Here is a 23,117-nt window from a genome sequence, read left to right as displayed (position 1 = left end):
ATGTCTGCAGTTCAGCTGCTGCTGGTCCCGCTGGCGCTGTGGGCTCTGCAAGGTGAGTGGACAGTGGGTGTTTGTCATGGTCACAGTCCAGTCTCCACTCTTTGTCTGTTCTTAAAGGGGCCAATAAGCATAGCGGCCCAGTACTGTGGGATGTTCAGAGGGCCCTGCTGTGTATGGTCAGCTTTTGTGAGGAGAACGGTGTGTGAATCTTTGTTGATTTAGTCTTAGTTACAGGGACTCTGACTGTTGTTGTTACACTGATTGTAAAATAATAAAAATTCAGTATATTGAATGTCCTGGGCACTGTTTAACCAAGATTTCCTTTCCATTGACTGCAATAAACAAGTGTGTGTGTGTGTGTGTGTGTGTGTGTGTGTGTGTGTGTGTGTGTGTGTGTGTGTGTGTGTGTGTGTGTGTGTGTGTGTGTGTGTGTGTGTGTGTGTGTGTGTGTGCGTGTGCATGTGCATGTGCTTGCCTGCACCCTTGCGTGTGGGAGTGTTTCCCTCATTTTGCCGGATTGCTCACTAAAAGCCAAAACCAGCTGTTCTTGTTTTCAGAGCGAATAATGAGATGAGATGAGGCCATGCATTTGGAGTTAAAATGGAGGGCTCAGTAGCGGCAGCATGGAACAGTCTAGAACAGTGTAGATTAGTACCTGTACTCACTGTTGCTTAATCTGTCACACAAACCCACTGTGTCTACCCCCCTAGCATCATGGAAAACAGAATGGACTGTGCTGTGAGGTGTGCTTTACTATATGGCCTGCATACAGCAAATCTATTACAGTATGCACGAATGCACATAAAGTATTCTGAATCCATATTACATGTACAGTGCTATGAAAAAGTATGAACTATTTTATTTTTACTACATTATAGAGTAATAGTGAAGACATCAACACTATGATATAACACATATGGAATCATGTAGTAATCAAAAAAGTATATTTTATATTTGAGATTCTTCAAATAGCCACCCTTTGCCTTGATGACCGCTTTGCACACTCTTGGCATTCTCTCAACCAGCTTCACCTGGAATGCTTTTCCAACAGTCTTGAAGGACTTCCCATATATGCTTAGCACTTGTTGGCTGCTCTTCCTTCACTCTGCCGTCCGACTCATCCCAAACCATCTCAATTGGGTTGAGATCGGGGGATTGTGGAGGCCAGGTCATCTGATGCAGGCACTCCATCACTCTCCTTCTTGCTCAAATAGCCCTTACACAGCCTGGAGGTGTGTTGGGTCATTGTCCTGTTGAAAAACAAATGATAGTCCCACTAAGCCCAAACCAGATGGATGGCGTATCGCTGCAGAATGCTGTGGTAGCCATGCTGGTTAAGTGTGCCTTGAATTTTAAATAAATCACAGACAGTGTCACCAGCAAAGCACCCCCACACCATAACACCTCCTCCTCCGTGCTTTACGGTGGGAACTACACATGCGGAGATCATCCGTTCACCCACACCACGTCTCACAAAGACATGGTGGTTGGAACCAAAAATCTCAAATTTGGACTCTTGGTCTAAAGGACACATTTCCACCGGTTTAATGTCCATTGCTCGTGTTTCTTGGCCCAAGCAGGTCTCTTCTTATTATTGGTGTCCTTTAGTAGTGGTTTCTTTGCAGCAATTCGGCCATGAAGGCCTGATTCACACAGTCCCCTCTGAACAGTTGATGTTGAGATGTGTCTGTGAACTCTGTGAAGCATTTATTTGGGCTGCAATTTCTGAGGCTGGTAACGCTAATGAACTTATCCTCTGCAGCAGAGGTAACTCTGGGTCTTCCATTCCTGTGGCGGTCCTCATGAGAGCCAGTTTCATTATAGCGCTTGATGGTTTTTGCGACTGCACTTGAAGAAACTTTCAAAGTTCTTGAAATGTTCCGTATTGACTTACCTTCATGTCTTAAAGTAATGATGGACTGTTGTTTCTCTTTGCTTATTTGAGCTGTTCTTGCCATAATATAGACTTGTTCTTTTACCAAATAGGGCTATCTTCTGTATAATCCCCTACCTAATCACAACACAACTTATTGGCTCAAATGCATTAAGAAGGAAATCAATTCCACAAATTAACTTTTAAGAAGGCACACCTGTTAATTGAAATGCATTCCAGGTGACCATTCTCTCAACCAGAAGCTGGTTGAGAGAATGCCAAGAGTGTGCAAAGCTGTCATCAAGTCAAAGGGTGGCTATTTGAAGAATCTCAAATCTCAAATATATTTTTATTTGTTTAACACTTTTTTGGTTACTTTATGATTCCATATGTGTTATTTCATAGTTTCATGTCTTCACTATTATTCTACAATGTAAAAAATAGTAAAAATAAAGAAAAACCCTTGAATGAGTAGGTGTGTCCAAACTTTTGACTTGTAGTATATATATTTGTTGTTGTTGTTTGTAAAGTCAGGTTCCCTTTATCTAATATTAGGTTTTGGTTGAAGATCTGATAACATTCAGTATCAAAAATATGAAAAAAATCGAGAAAATCAGAAAGGGGGCAAATACCTTTTCACGGCCCTGTAGTAGCCTTCACAACCTCATTAGGCAATGCAGGAGGCAAGGTAAAGAAACATGCTCTTAGGGAATAAGGTCCTGGTTTACAACGCTAACGCCCCAGTTGGTAATATGGAGAATGTCCACTATGGTGCTATTCATACACCTGTACATGTGTGGAACTGTGGAACAGTGTCATCCATCTCTCCCCAATAACAGATTTTATGAATAGGCTAAACTGACCCCCTATGTCAGGGTTCCCCAACTGGTGGTTTTATAAATAAAATAAAATGTTCATTGTTGGACATAAAAGACTGTAATAACCCAGGAAATCAGCTCCAAGTGATTTTGAATACTAAAGCAGCTATGACATTGTAATCTGGAATGATTACAATGCCATAGCTGCTTTGTGGGGCTGAGGCTCTGAATACAAAAAAGGAAGCGTTTCCTTAAATGGGAGATTTACGGAGAGCTTATCTCCCCCAGCCAACCTCTGTCCCCCTCTAACCCTGCCCCTGTAAACGAAACAACCAATGCCACCCCTCGTTGTCCCTAATGTAGGACAGCACTACAGCCAAATCTCTTAACATGATGTCAGTGCACCAAAAGAATGGAGGGAATGGAGAGAATGGAGAGAGGTTGCACAAAGAGAGCTGCGGAGTGATGGAGAACAATGAGAAAAATAGTTTTTGAGAAAAAGGGAGAGAGGGAGAGCGAGAGAGGGGAGAGAGAAAGAGAGATTGGGGTGGAGGTAAGAGCGTTATGCAACTGCACTTGTGTAACGGGTAAATAAAGCAGCCTATCTGTCTACTGGACCGGCCAAGTGAGGGCAGCCCAAATAGAGACAGGGTCTGGCGTGCTGTGCACATCTGTACCCATTCAGGGAGAGGAGATGAGAGAGGACAGACAGGGAGATAGACAATGGGTGAGGATAAGGACAGACAGACAGAATCCTAAAATAAGTCTGGTCCACAAATAGATAAGAGTGAGACAGGTAGATGAGAGTTGGACAAGCAGATGATTGAGACAAGTAGATGGGAGTGAGACAAGAAGACCAAAATGGGCCGATCTCAGTTTTCCCCGATATGACTAAACTGCATACTACCTGCCTCGTTTGTCCTTGCTGTTGACAAGAGTGTGAAACATAGACACATCAAATCTAAAGAATGGCAGCCTTGAGGAATCCTCGCTGTTAGAGAGACATACACAGGCCCATAGACCCATAGCCTGTCAAATGGACAAACAGGAATTGCTAGAGGAAGAGGTCAATGTTAATGGGATACTGGAAGTTCCAAGCCTCTCCAAACTCTCAAGCACATTGGAGATGAGATCAATTCAATAGTTTATAGCTTCATTTAAGATCAACATAATTTCTTCACTTGCCCATTGCAAATAGCCCTCCCAAAGGCTTTCCTAATTGATGGGCTCAATTTGTGTGTGCTAACATCTGGGGAGGGAAGACCACCGAGAGCACTGGAAATGGAAATGCAGCAGCCATTGCATCATTAAAATCCTTGCAGTTGTGATCTGGTTCAAGCTTCTCCTAGGTGTTCAGAATAGCCTCAAAATGAAATCAATTATTCAAATCTGTAAATTTGATGGAAGGTGTAATCCATCCCTTTAATCTAATCCACTAATCTGGACCATGACTAAATGATCTAATTGCACACACACACACACCCACACACCCACGCACGCACGCACGCACGCGCACACACACACACACACACACACACACACACACAACAGTGAATGGAGTGTTTTTATAAGCTCTTTGCAGGTTCTTAAGTATGTTTTACTTGACTGTAGCTAGTATAATGGCAGAGAGTTTGCACCTGTAATGTACTCACTGATAAAACAGTACTCTAAAAAACTTTAAAGAAGTTTTCCATAAAATGAAAGAAAAGTATGCATACCCTTTATTTTTTGATTGAACTAAAATATTTGTTTCGATCTAATTACAATAATTGATGAGACAAGAGAAACAACACAAGACAAACACATGCCCAGGGTCATCTGCAGTGGTAGGCATACATTTGATAGATAAACTGACTGTTGGTCATAGATCCTCTACTCTCGCTTGGCGTTCCGTTCCTAGTCAGTCTAGACAGGCAGGCACCACTGTTGCGGGGTCCTCCGTAAGAGGGGACATGGCGGCGTCTCTGCCTCCCTCTTTACCTCTCTCTCTATGGGTCTGCCCATGAGTCAAAGCAGTTCAGACACACATAGCCAGCGTATTGGGCCTGGAGACAGAGAGACCAATGAGGAGGGAGGAAAGTGCTCCAAAGTGATTTTCTGATGGGTGTCTCATGACAATTCCTTCTCACTCAGCAGTGACGCACTGATTACATCTGAGATGGTGTGTGTGTGAGAGAGAGAGAGAGAAACAGAGCAAGAGAGAGAGAGAGAGAGAGAGAGAGAGAGAGAGAGAGAGAGAAAAACGGAGCGAGAGACAGCGCGAGTGAGAGATAGTTTTTATAAGCTTAAGTATGTTTTACTTGACTGTAGCTAGTATAATGGCAGAGTTTGTACCTGTAATGTACTCCCTGATAAAACAGCACTCTAAAAAACATTAAAAACATTTATTGTTTATTTCACTTTGGTTTACTATCTACTTCACTTGCTTTGGCAATGTTAACATACATTTCCCATGCCAATAAAGCCCTTAAATTGAATTGAAATTGAATTGAGAGAGAGAGAGAGAGAGAGAGAGAGAGATATGGAGTTGAGCAAGGGCAGACGAGGACAAATGATCATTAGTGGGTTTGGTATCCATTAAGCAGGGAGGTAGTGGTTTACGGGAGAGCATTTAGTTAATTAATATACTTTAGTCTATTGATGACTAAAGTATATTGGACAAATGGTACTACTAGATAGATATTAGACAACAAACACTGCAGGCTGTGTCCCAATCGACAGGATGCTGCCTTTTGAGCATTTAAAGGCAGGACGGTGTTTCTATAGATGTGTCATTTAGGGCAAGTGACATGCTCTCTTTCCCTGAAATTATAGAAGTCCCCAGACCACAGTTCAATGTACAGTACTATAGACACAACTCCTTCCCTGGAGATTCTAATTCAAAGATAGAAAAGGCCTAAGGGAGTGTCAATAGGGCATTTTCAACACAAATCCAAGAATTCTTCAGGCATCCTCAACTGCAGTCACTTCACTAGCTGCCAGCGACGCTGGTCTAGATGTGGCAATTCCTCTGAGAAAATGAATGAGACAAACAGTACACTACACGTGTTTGTTCCTATGGAAAGTTCCTTTCTTGATTAGTGTCCAGGGACATGTCATGGATGTTTGCCATTTCCCCAGGTCGAGGGTGTGTGTGTGCATCTCCACCGTAAATGGGTGGTAACCTTGTCATGGAAACTGACGTGATCTGCTTCCCTTCTGTCTCTCTCTCATTCTATCTCTCTCTCCCTCTTTCCTTTGCTCTATAGATCCCTCTTTCATTCTCTCTTTCTTTCATTCTCTCCCTCCTTCCTTCACTCTACTGTAGATCGCTCTATTTTATACTTTCTCGCTCTCTCTGCTCTTTCTGTCTATCTCCTCTCTGTCTATTTCTCTCTGGCTCAGAGAATGACCTCCATCCATCCTCATGCAATCCCTTCCGTTCCTAACAGTTGACTTACCAACATCAGTCTGTGGGGACTGACAGACAGACAGCCTTTTCAGGGACGGAACTATAACTCATCATGTTGTATTGTTGCATTCAGACTGAGGGCATTCAGTAAATTGATATCAACAGTTAATCCCCCACACTGCCTCCTCTCCTAATCTAATCTGCAGTTTCTGGAATATTAGTTGCATAAGGCGAATCTCTGCCCAACCGTCAACAGATTATGCAATGGATTTGGATATAGCATGCTATGTCTGTCACATTACCGGAAATGAGTTTGCAGAAGGTTAATGATAGGTTGCTGAGTCTGCACTTTGTTTGCATGTTCTGTTCCTCTCCTGCCATCTCTTCTCGCTGTCTCTGCTATGAACAGCCGGCAGCAGCATCCACTCCTCCCCACTGTGCCTCTCTCCTCTCCTCTCTTCACTCCTCGTCAAACAACGGTCTGCCACTGTTTGTGTACTATAATTACACAGCACTGTGTCAGTTTTCACCACTCTCCCTCTCTCTCCCTCCTCTGCTGTTTTACAGCAATGGTGCATCAGCATTATCTCCTGTCTTTTGACCTCCCCCAACCCCCAACACCCTTCCAACTCTCTCATTTGCTGGATGATATGGTGGTAGTGTGAAATGTGACAGCGTTGTGTGTCCTTATGTCTGTGTTCCTTCCAGGCCTTTTCCTTTCTGAGCAGTCAAAACCAGCCATCTCAGTCCCCTTTCTACATGGGCTCTCTCCCCCCCCCCCCCCCCCCCCACCCCAATGTGGAAGTAGCTGATGTGATGAAACTGTTGTGATGTTAACTTTATCTCCCCCTCCCCCTCTCTCTGAAGTGAAGCATTAAGCCTGTCCCCTCCTCTGCCTCTCCTAGAAATGTGTTGCTGTAGAATGCTGTGTTAACTCTCTCTCTCTTTTTCCTCCCTCCCTCCCTCCGTTTCTCCCTCTTTCTCTGCAGTATTTTGCAGCGTTCTCTCGCTCTGTCTTCATCTGTATCAGTATTCAGTGTTGCAATATTTATATCAGAGAGTTCTGTAAGAAAGGAACATTCTCACATTGGTGTATATCAGGTAGTAAATTATGAACTGTGACAATGAATTAGTTTATTTTCAAGTCACTTTTTATCTGACAGCCTATGCTATGTGTCTCCTGTCCCCTCATCCCATTACGGTTTAACAAAAAAGCATCGCCAGAGGTCAAAGTTGAAAATAGCTCAAGATCATTGGTTGAGAGCGATACAGGTGCAGATGTCTTTGTGGAAACTGCAGGGTGCAGTGTGAGAAAGAAACACTTGGAGTTACAGGTGTGTTGCTCTCGGCCGATGTACAGTATGTGACATGATGGCATATATAGACTTAAGCGTCTATATATGCAAGTAGCTCACTTATATATACCTCGCAAACAGGCTGCAAGGAGACTAGCATCGCTCACTGCAATCTGTTTATTTCCCCTCAATTTCTGCATCCAGATCACCCTTAGCCATTGTAGCTTTTTTAACTAATCCGTCAATAGACTATACCAATGCGAAAAATTTAACACAATTGACCAAAATGACAACAAAACGTATATTGAAATTATGAGTGGAAATAAAACAAAATGCAAGTAAGAAGCTATGCTCTGATATTGAAAACAATTCAAGCATGCTATGAACGACGGGAGCAAGCACACAAAACAAAAACTCAGAATTATACATCACCATATCATTATCATATTATCTACCAATTCAATTGATAAGCATTAGGACACAGTTTGCCTGCAATGTGTAGAGATAATATCACTAGAGTGTTGGCCTTGTGTCAGCCTGTTTTCAAGCCATGGATCAATGAACAAGGATCATCACCCATGACGGCTCTCAGGTCTACTTCAGATTTACTCGTACAGTGCACTCCATTTTTAGTGAACGTGGTTATAGTGATCAACCATTTATAGTGATCAAATTGTCCTGCTGCACGATGTGATCAATGTAAGAGGAATGCACTCACACTGGGCACAGACGTCAATTCAACATCTATCCCACGTTGAAATGACGTGGAAACAACGTTGATTCACCCAGTGTGTGCCCAGTGGGCTGTAGAGACACATCTCCATGGCTAGCACCTCTAACTCTATATTTGTTGTACTTTATCTCTCCTCAGCGTCTTTGTGCCATGGAGCGTGTGTGGAGGTGGACTCTGACACTGACGCGGTGGTCAACGAAGGCTTTAAGCTGGGTTGTATCTCCTGTAAAATGAGGGGCGAGGTGCCCGCCGAGGCCACTGTTGAATGGTCCTTCATGCCCCAAGGGGAGAGCGAGTTCACAAAAGTGAGTAGACACGGATCTAAGGGCCCACAGGGACATTAGCGGGATATATCCCAATTATCTCTACTTCCTCCCAAAATGTGCACCTGTTCACTTTCCTTCGCTGATTTGAAAGGAAATGACTGGTAGAATAAATATGGTACTCCCACTAGCGCATGACTGCACCAATCCAGTGCTTTTAGATTTGTGGGAAGTAGTGAATGAGTGTACACTTCAGGAGAAACTAGATTCTCCACACTTCTCCTACACTAAAAAACCCTTGGTCGCTATTGGTTGACCTAGCTAACTATAGCTAGGCTACTCATGATGTATTGTTTGACCTAGCTAACTATAGCTAGGCTACTCATGATGTATTGGTTGACCTAGCTTACTATAGCTAGGCTACTCATGATGTATTGGTTGACCTAGCTAACTATAGCTAGGCTACTCATGATGTATTGCTTGTTTGTTTTTTGCTTTTGGAGCGCTTTGAGATTGTAATGAAAGGACTATAGAAATGTAATAAATTATTATTATTCAACTGTGCACTTGCACACTCACCGACATGGATTTTAAAGCATTAGATTGGCTAGAGGGAGTTTTCACCGCTGTTAAATCCATGACAGGGAGTGTGCAAGTGCACAATAAGTGCTCCCTCCCAGCTGAGTTTCAAAAGTGTCACCATTCATTCTGTGGGGATCGACCCCATGGGGACTCAATGAGGTAGCCAAGCAGGTTGACTTGTCTGTTGTATCAGCAACAAAGGCAGGTCTTTTAGTTTCAATTTGGATTACGTAACGAGGTTTCATAAGCAATTCATGAATGGGAGAGCCCCACTGAACACAATGACTACCAAGTCATCACACCAATGGGTGCTGTACAAAGGAGACACGTCAAGATAGATCATTTTAACTAATTCAATAAAAAGTCTAAACACATCAATCAAAACAAGCATGTATACATTTCATAGGCACTTTCTATGTCAGCAAAACAAGTAGTCTCTTCTCCAGTGAAATGGGAGCTATGCATTTATCATGAGAAAGAGCATCACAGCCATGCATTTTTCATGACGGGCTCTTTTCCTGTCACGTTAGTTTAAGGACGGGTCAGACCAAGGCGCAGCGTGAAATGCGTACATGTTTATTACAACGATAAACACACTAACAAACCAACGAAACGGGAAGTCCTAAGGCTAAACACAAAACAAGCCTACTCACAGAACAAGATCCCACAACTAATGATACAAACAGGCTGCCTAAGTATGATCCCCAATCAGAGACAACGAGCGACAGCTGTCTCTGATTGGGAATCACACCCAGCCAAACATAGAATTACAACACCTAGACTGAGAACATAGAAAATACAACATAGAACTCCACACCCTGACTCAACATACAAGAGTCCCATGAGTCAGGGCGTGACAGTACCCCCCCCCCCCCCCCCAAAGGTGCGGACCCCGACCGCACCAACCTGACATAACAGGGAAGGGTCCGGGTGGGCATTCCGCCTCGGAGGCGGATCCGGCTCCGGGCGTGACGACCCCATACTCTCAGCCTCCCCGGTGGAAATCCCGCAACAGGGAGGGATCTAGGATATCCCTCACCGGGACCCAGCACCGTTCCTCCAGACCGTACCCCTCCAACTCCATGAGGTACTGAAAGCTCACCACCCGACACCTCGAATCCAGGATGGCACGGACAGAGTATGCCGGGGGCCCCCTCGATGTCCAGAGGAGGTGGAGGAACCTCCCGCACCACAGACTCCTGGAGCGGACCAACCACCACCAGCCTGAGGAGAGACACATGAAACGAGGGGTTAATACGGTAATCAGGGGGAAGTAACAACCTATCAGTAACCTCGTTGATTTTCCTAAGGACTTTGAACGGCCCCACAAACCGCAGGCTCAGCTCCCGGCAGGGCAGGTGGAGGGGCAGATTCCGGGTCGAGAGCCAGACCCGAACCCCCGGTATGAAAACCGGGGCCTCACTGCGGTGACGGTCAGCGTTGGCCTTCTGATGACAAACGGCGCGCTGGAGGTGAACGTGGGCAGCGTCCCACGCGCCGAAACCAGTCATCCACCTCAGGAGCCTCGATCTGGCTCTGGTGCCAGAACCGGTTGGTAACCTAAAACACATTGGAATGGTGTTAGGTTACTAGAGGAGTGGCGGAGAGAGTTCTGGGCATATTCTGCCCATGGCAAGAACACTGACCACTCCCCGGCCTGTCCTGGCAGTAGGACCGCAGGAACCTACCCACATCTTGATTTACTCGTTCCACCTGCCCATTTGACTCGGGGTGGAACCCAGAGGTCAGGCTGACCGAGACCCCCAGACGTTCCATGAACGCCTTCCAAACCTTGGACGTGAACTGGGGACCTCGGTCGGACACGATATCCTCTGGCACCCCGTAGTGCCGGAAGACGTGAGTAAACAGGGCCTCCGCAGTCTGCAGGGCCGTGGGGAGACCAGGCAGAGGAAGGAGGCGGCAGCACTTGGAGAAGCGGTCCACAATGACCAGGATGGTGGTGTTATCTTGGGAGAGGGGAAGATCAGTCATGGTCGTTGTGGAACTGGTAATGGTTGTAGCTTACCCGTTGGGAGGTGCCTAGGTGCCTTACTCTGGGGGCACACCGAGCCGGAGGAGACGTACACCCTCATGTCCTTAGCCAAGGTAGGCAACCAGTACTTTCCGCTCAAGCAGCGCACTGTACGGCCGATACCTGGGTGACCAGAGGAGGGTGACGTGTGTGCCCAGAAGATCAGACAATCCCGGATAAGAGCAGGCACGTACCGCAGCCCAGCTGGACAATGCGGTGGAGATGGATCTGTGCGTAATGCCTGCTCTATATCCGCGTCCATCGCCCATACTACCGGTGCCACAATACTGGAGGCTGGGAGTATGGGGGTGTTGTCTCTGGGCCTCTCCTCTGTGTCATAGCCGGGACAGTGCGTCTGCCTTCACGTTCTTCGTACCCGGAACGTATGATAGTGTAAAATCAAACCGGGTGAAGAATAGGGCCCACCTGGCCTGGCGAGGATTCAGCCTCCTCGCTGCCCGGATGTACTCCAGGTTACGGTGATCCGTAACCTGGAGGAGGTTGTCGGTGAGGTCGTCGGGTAAGCTTGGCTTTATACATAGTTTGGGCTTTGTCGAGTAAGGCTTAAACTATGTGTTTAGATTGTAGTTAGGTATTGTAGTTAGGTATTGTAGGTAGTTATCGTGGGTTGTTGTATGTAATTATTGTAGGTTAGTATTGTATTTGGCTGAGCCCGGTGAAGCACGAAGCTAGCTGGCTAACCCACTACCTAGCGGGTAGCTACTGGCAACTATTAGCAACGGTATAGTTGTTTCACGCCTGAGAGTGCCTGTAATTACGCCAGCTGGCTGCCTACAATAATTACATACAATAACTTCCTCTGCCCGGTCTCCCGAGCTGTTTTCTAACCTCATTGTCTGAACCGTTAATGTTAGGTAGTAAGTGGCTACTGTGCTTGAAATTTAGCTAGCTTGTTGCTACCTGGATAGCAACTAGTAAACAATAGCAGGAACGACCTAGCGAACAGACGCGAACTGGCTGAGTCAATTCAGTGGCTAGCTTTGCACTTGGCTAGCTAACAGTAGCTGCTAGGGGTAAGTCATAACCTACATTTGTGTTTTATTTTTACATATTGGTAGCCAGAGTCGTTCAAGGAATTTGGGACATGGGTGACTAGTTAACGTTAGTTTGGCTCTCTCTGTGTGTTCGTGCCGTGAAAGGAGGGGTTTCTTCTTTGTCTGAAAGCAATGGCTAGCTAGTATGCTATCTATTCTAGCTAACTAGCTGGCTGAATAAGTTGACGACGGACTCGCTCAAGCTGTCGGGACTAACCCACAACGTTAGACACGGACACGAACGATCTGCTTGGCGTGTTGACACACTGGTGGTTTGTTGTGGCCGAGTATTGGTGCTAAACCGTGTTGTTGGAGTCCAGCATGCTAGCTGGCTGTGGCGTATTATGACTAGGTGCCCTGGACGATTTTCACGGAAGAATACTGTACCTAGTTAGCTAGCTGAATAAACTAAGTTAGTCTATTCCTAGAAAACATTGAACCGCTGTAGTTTACAACAATTATAGTTTCTGAGGTGGAAGTTGGGAGAGTTATATTTGGGTGTTGTGGTGAGGGAGGCCCCGGTCTCTCCTTTCCCAGATGTTTAGTTCATTTCATTCCAATCTCCTTTGCATTATTGTAGCCATTTTCTGCAGCCTGTCAACTATGCCTCTGTCTATCCCTGTTCTCTCCTCTCCGCACAGGCTATACAAACGCCTCACACCACGTGGCTGCTGCCTCTCTAACCTGGTGGTCCCTGCACGCACCACCCACCTGGAGTTCCAGGTCTCAGGCAGCCTCTGGAACTGCCGTTCTGCTGCCAACAAGGCAGAGTTCATCTCAGCCTATGCTACCCTCCAGTCCCTCGACTTCTTGGCGCTGACGGAAACATGGATTACCACTGAAAACACTGCTACTCCTACTGCTCTCTCCTCGTCTGACCATGTGTTCTCGCATACCCCGAGAGCATCTGGTCAGCGGGGTGGTGGCACAGGAATCCTCATCTCTCCCAAGTGGACATTCTCTATTTTTCCCCTGACCCATCTGTCTATCTCCTCATTTGAATTCCATGCTGTCACAGTCACTAGCCCATTTAAGCTTAATATCCTTGTCATCTATTGCCCTCCAGGTTCCCTTGGAGAGTTCATCAATGAGCTTGACGCCTTGATAAGTTCCTTTCCTGAGGATGGCTCACCCCTCACAGTTCTGGGGGACTTCAACCTCCCTACGTCTACCTTTGACTCATTTCTCTCTGCCTCCTTCTTTCCACTCCTCTCCTCTTTTGACCTCACCCTCTCACCGTCCCCCCCTACTCACAAGGCAGGCAATACGCTTGACCTCATCTTTACTAGATGCTGTTCTTCTACTAATCTCACTGCAACTCCCCTCCATGTCTCCGACCACTACTTTGTATCCTTTTCTCTCTCGCTCTCCTCCAACACTACTCACTCTGCCCCTACTCAGATGGTAATGCGCCGTCACAACCTTCGCTCTCTCTCTCCCGCTACTCTCTCCTCTTCCATCCTATCATCTCTTCCCTCTGCTCAATCCTTCTCCCTCCAATCTCCTGATTCTGCCTCCTCAACCCTCCTCTCCTCCCTTTCTGCATCCTTTGACTCTCTATGTCCCCTATCCTCCCGGCCGGCTCGGTCCTCCCCTCCAGCTCCGTGGCTTGATGACTCATTGCAAGCTCACAGAACAGGGCTCCGGGCAGCCGAGCGGAAATGGAGGAAAACTAGACCCTGCGGACCTGGCATCTTTTCACTCCCTCCTCTCTACATTTTCTTCATCTGTTTCTGCTGCTAAGGCCAATTTCTACCACTCTAAATTCCAAGCATCTGCCTCTAACCCTAGGAAGCTCTTTGCCATCTTCTCCTCCCTGCTGAATCCTGCTCCCCCTCCCCCCTCCTCCCTCTCTGTGGATGACTTTGTCAACCATTTTGAAAAGAAGGTTGACGACATCCGATCCTCGTTTGTTAAGTCAAATGACACTGCTGGTCCTGCTCACACTGCCCTACCCTATGCTTTGACTTCTTTCTCCCCTCTCTCTCCAGATAAAATCTTGCGACTTGTGACGGCCGGCCGCCCAACAACCTGCCCGCTTGACCCTATCCCCTCCTCTCTTCTCCAGACCATCTCCGGTGACCTTCTCCCTTACCTCACCTCACTGATCAACTCATCCTTGACCGCTGGCTATGTCCCTTCCGTCTTCAAGAGAGCGAGAGTTGCACCCCTTCTCAAAAAACCAACACTCGATCCCTCTGATGTCAACAACTACAGACCAGTATCCCTTCTTTCTTTTCTCTCCAAAACTATTGAGCGTGCCGTCTTTAGCCAACTCTCTTGCTATCTCTCTCAGAATGACCTTCTTGATCCAAACCAGTCAGGTTTCAAGACTGGTCATTCAACTGAGACTGCTCTTCTCTGTGTCACGGAGGCTCTCCACACTGCTAAAGCTAACTCTCTCTCCTCTGCTCTTGTCTTTCTAGACCTGTCTGCTGCCTTTGATACTGTGAACCATCAGATCCTCCTCTCCACCCTCTCCGAGCTGGGCATCTCCGGCGCGGCTCACTCTTGGATTGCGTCCTACCTGACCGGTCGCTCCTACCAAGTGGCGTGGCGAGAAGCTGTCTCCGCACCACGTGCTCTCACCACTGGTGTCCCCCAGGGCTCAGTTCTAGGCCCTCTCCTATTCTCGCTATACACCAAGTCACTTGGCTCTGTCATATCCTCACATGGCCTCTCCTATCATTGCTACGCAGACGACACACAACTAATCTTCTCCTTTCCCCCCTCTGATAACCAGGTGGCGAATCGCATCTCTGCATGTCTGGCAGACATATCAGTATGGATGACGGATCACCACCTCAAGCTGAACCTTGGCAAGACGGAGCTGCTCTTCCTCCACGGGAAGGACTGCCCGTTCCATGATCTCGCCATCACGGTTGACAACTCCGTTGTGTCCTCCTCCCAGAGTGCGAAGAGCCTTGGCGTGACCCTGGACAACACCCTGTCGTTCTCCGCTAACATCAAGGCGGTGACCCGATCCTGTAGGTTCATGCTCTACAACATTCAGAGAGTACGACCCTGCCTTACACAGGAAGCGGCACAGGTCCTAATCCAGGCACTTGTCATCTCCCGTCTGGATTACTGCAACTCGCTGTTGGCTGGGCTCCCTGCCTGTGCCATTAAACCCCTACAACTCATCCAGAATGCCGCAGCCCGTCTGGTGTTCAACCTTCCTAAGTTCTCTCATGTCACCCCGCTCCTCCGCACACTACACTGGCTTCCAGTTGAAGCTCGCATCTGCTACAAGACCATGGTGCTTGCCTACGGAGCTGTGAGGGGAACGGCACCTCCGTACCTTCAGGCTCTGATCATTCCCTACACCCAAACGAGGGCATTGCGTTCATCCACTTCTGGCCTGCTGGCTCCCCTACCTCTGCTGAAGCACAGTTCCCGCTCAGCCCAGTCAAAACTGTTCGCTGCTCTGGCACCCCAATGGTGGAACAAGCTCCCTCACGACGCCAGGACAGCGGAGTCACTCACCACCTTCCGGAGACATTTGAAACCCCACCTCTTTAAGGAACACCTGGGATAGGCTAAGTCATCCTTCTACCCCCCCCCCCCTTACCCCATCCCACCCCCCAAAAAAATAGAATAATATATAAATAAAAATATTGAAAAATGAAAAAAATAAAAACAAAATAAAAGAAATTAATAAAAATGGTAAAGTGGTTATCCCACTGGCTATAAGGTGAATGCACCAATTTGTAAGTCGCTCTGGATAAGAGCGTCTGCTAAATGACGTAAATGTAAATGTAAATGTCCGTCCAGATGAGGAAAGGGTGTTTCGCCCCTTTGAGCCAATGCCTCCACACGGTCAAGGCTCGGACAACAGCCAACATCTCCCGATCACCAACGTCATAGTTCTGCTCCGCCGGGCTGAGCTTCTTAGAGAAGAAGGCACAGGGGCGGAGCTTGGGTGGCGTACCCGAGCGTTGAGACAGGACAGCTCCTATCCCAACCTCGGACGCATCCACCTCCACTACGAACGGTAGTGATGAATCGGGTTGGGCCAGTACTGGGGCTGAGGTGAACAGACCCCGCAGTTTGCTGAAGGCCAGGTCAGCCTCAGCAGACCAGCGGAGCCGGGACGGCCCACCCTTCAACAGGGATGTAATGGGAGCTGCGACCTTGCCAAAGCCCCGGATAAACCTCAGATAGTAGTTGGCAAAGCCAAGGAAGCGCTGCACCTCCTTAACCGTGGTTGGAGTCGGCCAATTACGCACGGCTGAAATGCGATCACCCTCCATCTCCACACCTGAGGTGGAAATGCGGTATCCAAGGAAGGAGACGGACTGCTGGAAAAACATATACTTCTCTGCCTTAGCATAAAGGTAATTTTCTAACAGTCGGGCCAGCACCTTGCGAACCAGGGACACATGCTCGGCACACGTAGCGGAATACACCAGGATGTCATCGATGTAGACCACTACACCGCGATCAAGCATGTCCCGAAACACCTCATTCACAAAAGACTGGAAAACTGAGGGAGCATTCATCAAACCATAGGGCACCACCAGGTATTCATAATGCCCCGTGGTTGTGCTGAATGCTGTCTTCCACTCATCTCCCTCTCGGATACGCACCAGGTTGTACACACTCCTGAGATCTAATTTGGTGAAGAAGCGCGCTCCATGCATTGATTCAATCACCGAAGGAATGAGAGGGAGAGGATAACTAAATCTTATCGTCTCCCTGTTCAGTGGTCGATAATCAATGCACGGGTGCAGACCTCCGTCCTTCTTCTTCACAAAGAAGAAACTTGAGGATGCGGGTGAAGTGGAGTTACGTATATACCCCTGGCGCAGGGATTCGGTTACATAGGTTTCCATATCCACCGTTTCAGCCTGTGACAGGGGGTATATATGACTCCTGGGAGGTACAGCGTCTACCCGGAGGATTATCGCGCAATCCCCCGCCCAATGAGGTGGTAATTTAGTTGCCTGCGTTTCAGAGAATGCTTGCGCCAGATCGAGGTATTCAGGGAGAATGCGCACGGTGGAGGTACTGTCTGGACTTTCCACCGTGGTTGCACCAACGGAAACATCTAGACACCTACCCTGACACTCTCGCGACCACCCCGTGAGAGCCCTCTGCGGCCATGAGAAGGTGGGGTTGTGGAGTGCTAGCCAAGGGATACCTAATACCACAGGGAAAGCAGGAGATTCAATTAACGAAACAATAACCAGGGTGATCATGGTGACTGGTATAGTGACTTCCGTAACAAACCCGGACCCTATTAGTCGACTATCGAGTGCTCTGATGGGGAGGGGAATGGATAGGGGAACCAATGTTATGCCTTGACGGCGTGCGAATGCCCTGTCCATAAAGTTCCCAGCTGCGCCTGAATCGACTAGCGCCTTACACTGGGGTACTACCATGAGATCGGGAAAGTGGATAGGTAGGGTACAGTGCGCAGCAGAGGGCTCTGAACAAGTGTGGGTGTTCGATACCTGGGGTGATGCATGAGTGCCCTGCCTGCCACCTCCTGGCCCAAAAGAACGTTGACTACGACATGTAGTGTATTGTCCCTTCGTGCCACCAGAGTAGCACTGTCGCTGTCCTCCTCCGCTCTGTCAGCCGGCGGCTCCACCCAGCTCGGGATCCGAGTCGTCCGGGGTGGAAACGGGCAGACCCCTACCAGGACGTCCTCTGGCTGCCAGCAGGTTGTCCAAACGAATGGCCATGTCCACCAGTTTGTTGAAGGACAACATGGTGTCTCGGCAGGCTAGCTCCCGTCGGACGTCCTCCCGCAGATGGCACTGGAAATGGTCGATCAGGGCCCGCTCGTTGCACCCGGACCCTGCTGCCAGCATCGGAAACTCCAACGCGAAGTCCTGCGCAGTCCTCATCCCCTGCCACAGATGGACCAGTCGCTCACCCGCCTCTCTACCCTCGGGCGGGTGATCGAAGACCGCCCGAAAGAGGCGAGAGAACTCCCTGTAGTCCTCCAACGCGGCTCCTCCTTCGTTCCACACCGCGTTGGCCCACTCCAGGGCTTTCCCACAGAGGCAGGAAACGAGGACGGACACCTTCTCCCGCTCCGATGGTTCCGGCCTGATGCTGACGAAGTAAAGCTCCAATTGGAGGAGGAATCCCTGGCACAGCGCCGTCGTCCCATCAAACGCCCGTGGTCGGGATATCTGGATCCCTCCGGGTGCTGGGGTGTATGTAGGTGGCTGGATCCGGTTGGCCAGCTGGTCTCGACAGATCGGGCGTTGGACGACCTGAAAAACCCGATCCATCGCTTCCCCCAAGCTGGCCAGCATCGTGGAATGCTCCTGAACCCGTGCCATGACTCCAGGCATGCGCTCTTCTCCCGCTGACTCCATATTCGGGTGGGTGATTCTGTGATGAGGTGGAGTTGAAGGAGGTCAGGCGCAGGAGGTTAAATCACTGAATAACAGGCTTTAATCCGCAAAATACAGGTTTACACAGAACTGCGTCAAACACACTCCAGGGCACAAAACAGGTGCACAGGAAAATACAAGGCACACGGGAAAATACTCCCGTCCAACAAAATACACGAGCTCCACCGAGCTTCACTAACCTTCACAATAAACAATCACCCACAAGGACAAGGGGGCAGAGGGAACACTTATACACTGACTAATTAGGGGATTAGAACCAGGTGTGTGTGATAACGAGACAAGACAATTGTGATGATGATTGGGGCGGCAGTGGTTAGTACTCCGGTGATGACGAACGCCGAAGCCTGCCCGAACAAGGACGAAGTCATGACAATGCATCGATAGCCCCTAGTAGGGGCCCCTGTACTATTCCATCCAGTAACTTCTAACAAAAGAAAGCTAAGATTAATCTTGTGAAACAGAACCCCAAGGAGAGGTTAGGGCTGGAGGTCAAGAGCAGAGTGACAAGGGTTTGACCTCTGACCGTGCTATTCAGCCTGTTGTTCCATAGGGGTCAAGGGGCAGAGTCAGAAGATCTTTAGACCAATAGAACAGTCACTTCACCTGTCACTGTATGTGGTCTTGTGTGGCTCTGTTGGTAAGAGTGTGGCACTAGTAACCTCAGGGTTGTCATTCGATTTCTGCTGGGGTCACATATTCTAAAATGTATGCATAGTCTACTAAAAGTCGCTTTGGATTCAAACGTATACACTAAATGGCATATATTATTATATTATTTTACTGTAAAAATAAAAATCCCGGTTATAGACATGCATGCTTTACCAAGAAGAACACTGCAAATGATACTTATACTGTAATACTGTAATAACCAAACTGCTTTAGAAATCACTTCATCTTCTTTTTTTTATCACTCCATAATCAAATCATGACAGAACCAAAGTACCTGATTGAGCACTTAGTCCAGAGATAAAAGCCCTTGTTAGTCCAGAGATATGAGCCCTTGTTGATGGAAAACATTGGTGCTTTGACAAAAGTGCTGCACAGATTCATCCAGTAATGTAAAAATCCTAATATCCTAATATGATCTGCCCAGGATGAGTATGTTTGCCCACCAAACCCTATCTCATATAGCCTAGAATCTAAATTAAGTAATCTTGTCCAAGCCAGAATAGCAGGAGCCTATCTCCTGTTTCTGTAGCGTGAAGCAGCTCAATGTACAAGAACACCCTTGGACAGGATGCTAGTCTATCGCAAGGCCTTACCCCCAATCCATCTCCTTAATGCTTAACAGTCTTTGGTATGACATGACCAAGGTTCAAACCACCTACCTTCCAATTTCAGGGCATACCCTCTAACCACGAGGCCAATCCAAACTGATATGCTCCATTTAATGGGGAAACAGCACATTAGTTAGGATTGCAGGCTCTTATGTCTCACTTTCCCCCATTGTGTTCTCCAATAGATCTACAGCTACGAGGATCTAATGAGCGACATCCCGGACGAGCGCTTCTACGGGCGTCTGGATTGGAATGGCAGCAAGAAGACCAAGGACCTGCAGGACGGCTCCATCTACATCCTGAACGTGACGTGGAACGACACGGGCACCTACCGCTGCTCCTTCAACCGCATCCTCACCTTCCCCTCCTACGAGTTCCAAACCAACGCCACCAAGATCGTCCACCTCAATGTGGTGCCAAGACGTAAGGCTTTGGCTTTGGGTTCACAGGGTTAGGCTTAGGCCTTGACACAAACAAACATACACACACACACACACACACACAGTATAGTAGACACACACCCTCATCTGGAGATAGGGGAGAGGGAGAGAGGAGTGGAGAGAGGGTGGAAGAGGGAAAGAGTACACTAAGATTACCCTCATGAAAGTAGTGGTCCTCTGTAGCTCAGCTGGTAGAGCACGGCGCTTGTAACGCCAAAGTAGTGGGTACGATCCCCGGGACCACCCATACACAAAAATGTATGCACGCATGACTGTAAGTCGCTTTGGATAAAAGCGTCTGCTAAATGGCATATTATTATTATTATATTGGCTTACTTACACCCTACATGGGGAGGGGGAAGAGTTGGAGGGGAGAGAGAATGGTGGGGTAGGGGGGGGGGGGAGGGGCGGGGCGGGGTAGAGGGAGGGAAGGAAGGGAAGAAGAGAGGAGGAGAGTGGACCGACACTCGATGTCCTTGCCTGAATTGAAAAGTGCCAATATTGTTAGAGCGGATGATTTACAAGGTGCGTGAGTCATATGATTTTGATTTAGGGTCAGGGTTAGATGGCCCATGATAGATTGGACCATGTTTCAAAATGGAAGCATTGATATCAAATTCAAGGACATATGACAGGAAACAGTCATACATGTCATTACCTGTCTTTACCTACACAGCTGTTGATGGATGGTTAGTAGTAGTAGCCCTGCCACAGAAGCCGTCACAGCTGTCATTCATTCTCAGATTTCCTAATCCAAAGACTCAGCCACAGCCACAGCCACGCCAATGATTATCCAACACATCACTGTCAATGACAGCTGACCATTAAGGAGATACTGTATCAAGAGAGACATACAGTAGAGATATACATAGAGACATAGATACAGTGCCTTCAGAAAGTATTCACACCACTTTACTTTTTCCACATTTTGTTGTGTTATTTTAAATAGATTAAATTGAGTTTTTTTGTTACTGGCCTACACACAATACCCCATAATGTCAAAGTGGAATCATGTTTTTAGACATTTCTACAAATTAATAAAAAATGAAAAGCTGAAATTGTTTGAGTCAATAAGTATTCAACCCCTTTGTTATGGCAAGCCTAAATAAGTTCAGTAAAAATTTGCTTAACAAGTCACATAATACGTTTCATGGACTCACTCTGTCTGCAAAAAGTGTTTAACATGATTTTTGAATAACTACCACATCTCTGTACGCCCCACATACAATTATCTGTAAGGTCCCTCAGTCGAGCAGTGAATTTCACACACAGATTCAACCACAAAGACCAGGGTGGATTTCCAATGTCTCGCAAAGAAGGGCACCTATTGAAGAAAAAAAGCAGACATTGAATATCCCTTTGAGCATGGTGAAGTTATTAATTAATTGGATGGTGTATCAATACACCCAGTCACTGAAAAGATACAGGCATCCTTCCTAACTCAGTTGCCAGAGAGGAAGGAAACCGCTCAGGGATTTCACCATGAGGCCAATGGTGACTTTAAAACAGTTACAGAGTTGACTGGCTGTGATAGAAGAAAACTGAGGATGGACTAACCTAAATGTCATAGTGAAAATAAGGAAGCCTGTACAGAAAAAAATATTCCAAAACATGCATCCTGTTTGCAATAAGGCACTAAAGTAAAACTGCAAAAAGAATGTGGCAAAGAAATTAACTTTATGTCCTGAATACAATTATGTTTGGGGCAAATCCAACACAACACATCACGGAGTACCACTCTTCATATTTTCAAGCATGGTGGTGGCTGCATCATGTTATGGGTATGATTATCACCGGCAAGCACTAGCAAGTTTTTCAGGATAAAAAAAAAATGTAATTGAGCTAAGCACCTGCAAGATCCTGGAGGAAAAACTGGTTCAGTCTGCTTTCCTACAGAATTCACTTTTCAGCAGGACAATAACCTAAAACACAAGGCCAAATATACACTGGAGTTGCTTACCAAGACATCAATGAATTTTCCTGTGTAGCTTAGTTAGTTACAGTAACACAGGCTGTAACACAACAACATGTGGAATAAGTCAAGGGGCATGAATACTTTCTGAAGGCACTGTACATACATACATACATACAGATACCTACTGTACTGCTTTAATGGACCTGCATTTGGATGAAGGATTTTTCTCCTCAAGAGAGGAGAGGTCAAAGACTTCCAAGAGCTAAATTGCTTTCATAATCCTAAGTAATTTTTTTAAAGCTTCCACAAAGATTGATGCAGTGTCTCTAGAAAGTTGGTTTAGCAGCAAGCTTAAGTCAGCTCACCCACTGCTTGAGGTCATTCCAACAGTTTTAGTTGAGATTAATGTTGACCTTGAAAAACTGGGCCATTTCCAGTGAAACACTGAACCCTTGTGGATGTCTGGGGATAATTGTTTCATCATGTTTTATAGGAGGCATCAGAAACTCATTCATTGAAACAGCTTCTAATTTATTAATAATTAATGTATCCCAAGGCGGTCTCTTTCTTAACCACTCCTCTCTCTCTCTAGTGACCAGGGGGTTAGCGTCCATCTTGTCTGAGGTGATGATGTATGTCACCATCATTGGGCTGCAGGTATGGCTGGTGGTGGAGATGATTTACTGCTACAGGAAGATATCAGCACAAGGCGAGGAAGCATTGAGAGAGAGCGCGTGAGTAGACAAACACACACACACACACACAGGTACAATTCATTGCAGACACACGCACAAGAGCACACTCACTTACACACTTTTTCCTCAATCTTCCTCTGAAAATGTTATTTTCTTGCTATGTAATTTCCTAGCTAAAACTGCTACTTTCTAACTGCCTGTTCTCTTTCTTGCACTATTCTCTATTATCTTTTTAACTGCCTCTCTATCTCTTATTCCTCACCTTTTCTCTCCTCACCTGTCTTCCTTTTCTCTCTCTCCTTCTCAGGGCGGAGTACTTAGCTATAGCTTCGGAGAGTAAAGAGAACTGTGCAATGGTGGCAGTGGCAGAATAG

General features: G+C 47.0%; 1 protein-coding gene across 1 annotated transcript; it reads left to right on the top strand.

The window, feature by feature from the left end:
- Positions 1–23,117, top strand: LOC311123813 (sodium channel regulatory subunit beta-1-like; the record flags this gene model as incomplete). The annotated part of the gene is made up of 5 exons (XM_084158221.1): positions 1–52; positions 8,249–8,415; positions 19,879–20,116; positions 22,641–22,782; positions 23,051–23,117. 5 exons carry the CDS (start codon positions 1–3, stop codon positions 23,115–23,117), a joined length of 666 nt encoding a protein of 221 aa, XP_084014347.1.

This window comes from Coregonus lavaretus (genome assembly GCF_964263955.1).
Source record: "Coregonus lavaretus genome assembly, chromosome: 3".
In the NCBI taxonomy this organism is placed as follows: Eukaryota; Metazoa; Chordata; class Actinopteri; order Salmoniformes; family Salmonidae; genus Coregonus; species Coregonus lavaretus.
This window is presented reverse-complemented; position numbering and strand designations above follow the sequence as displayed.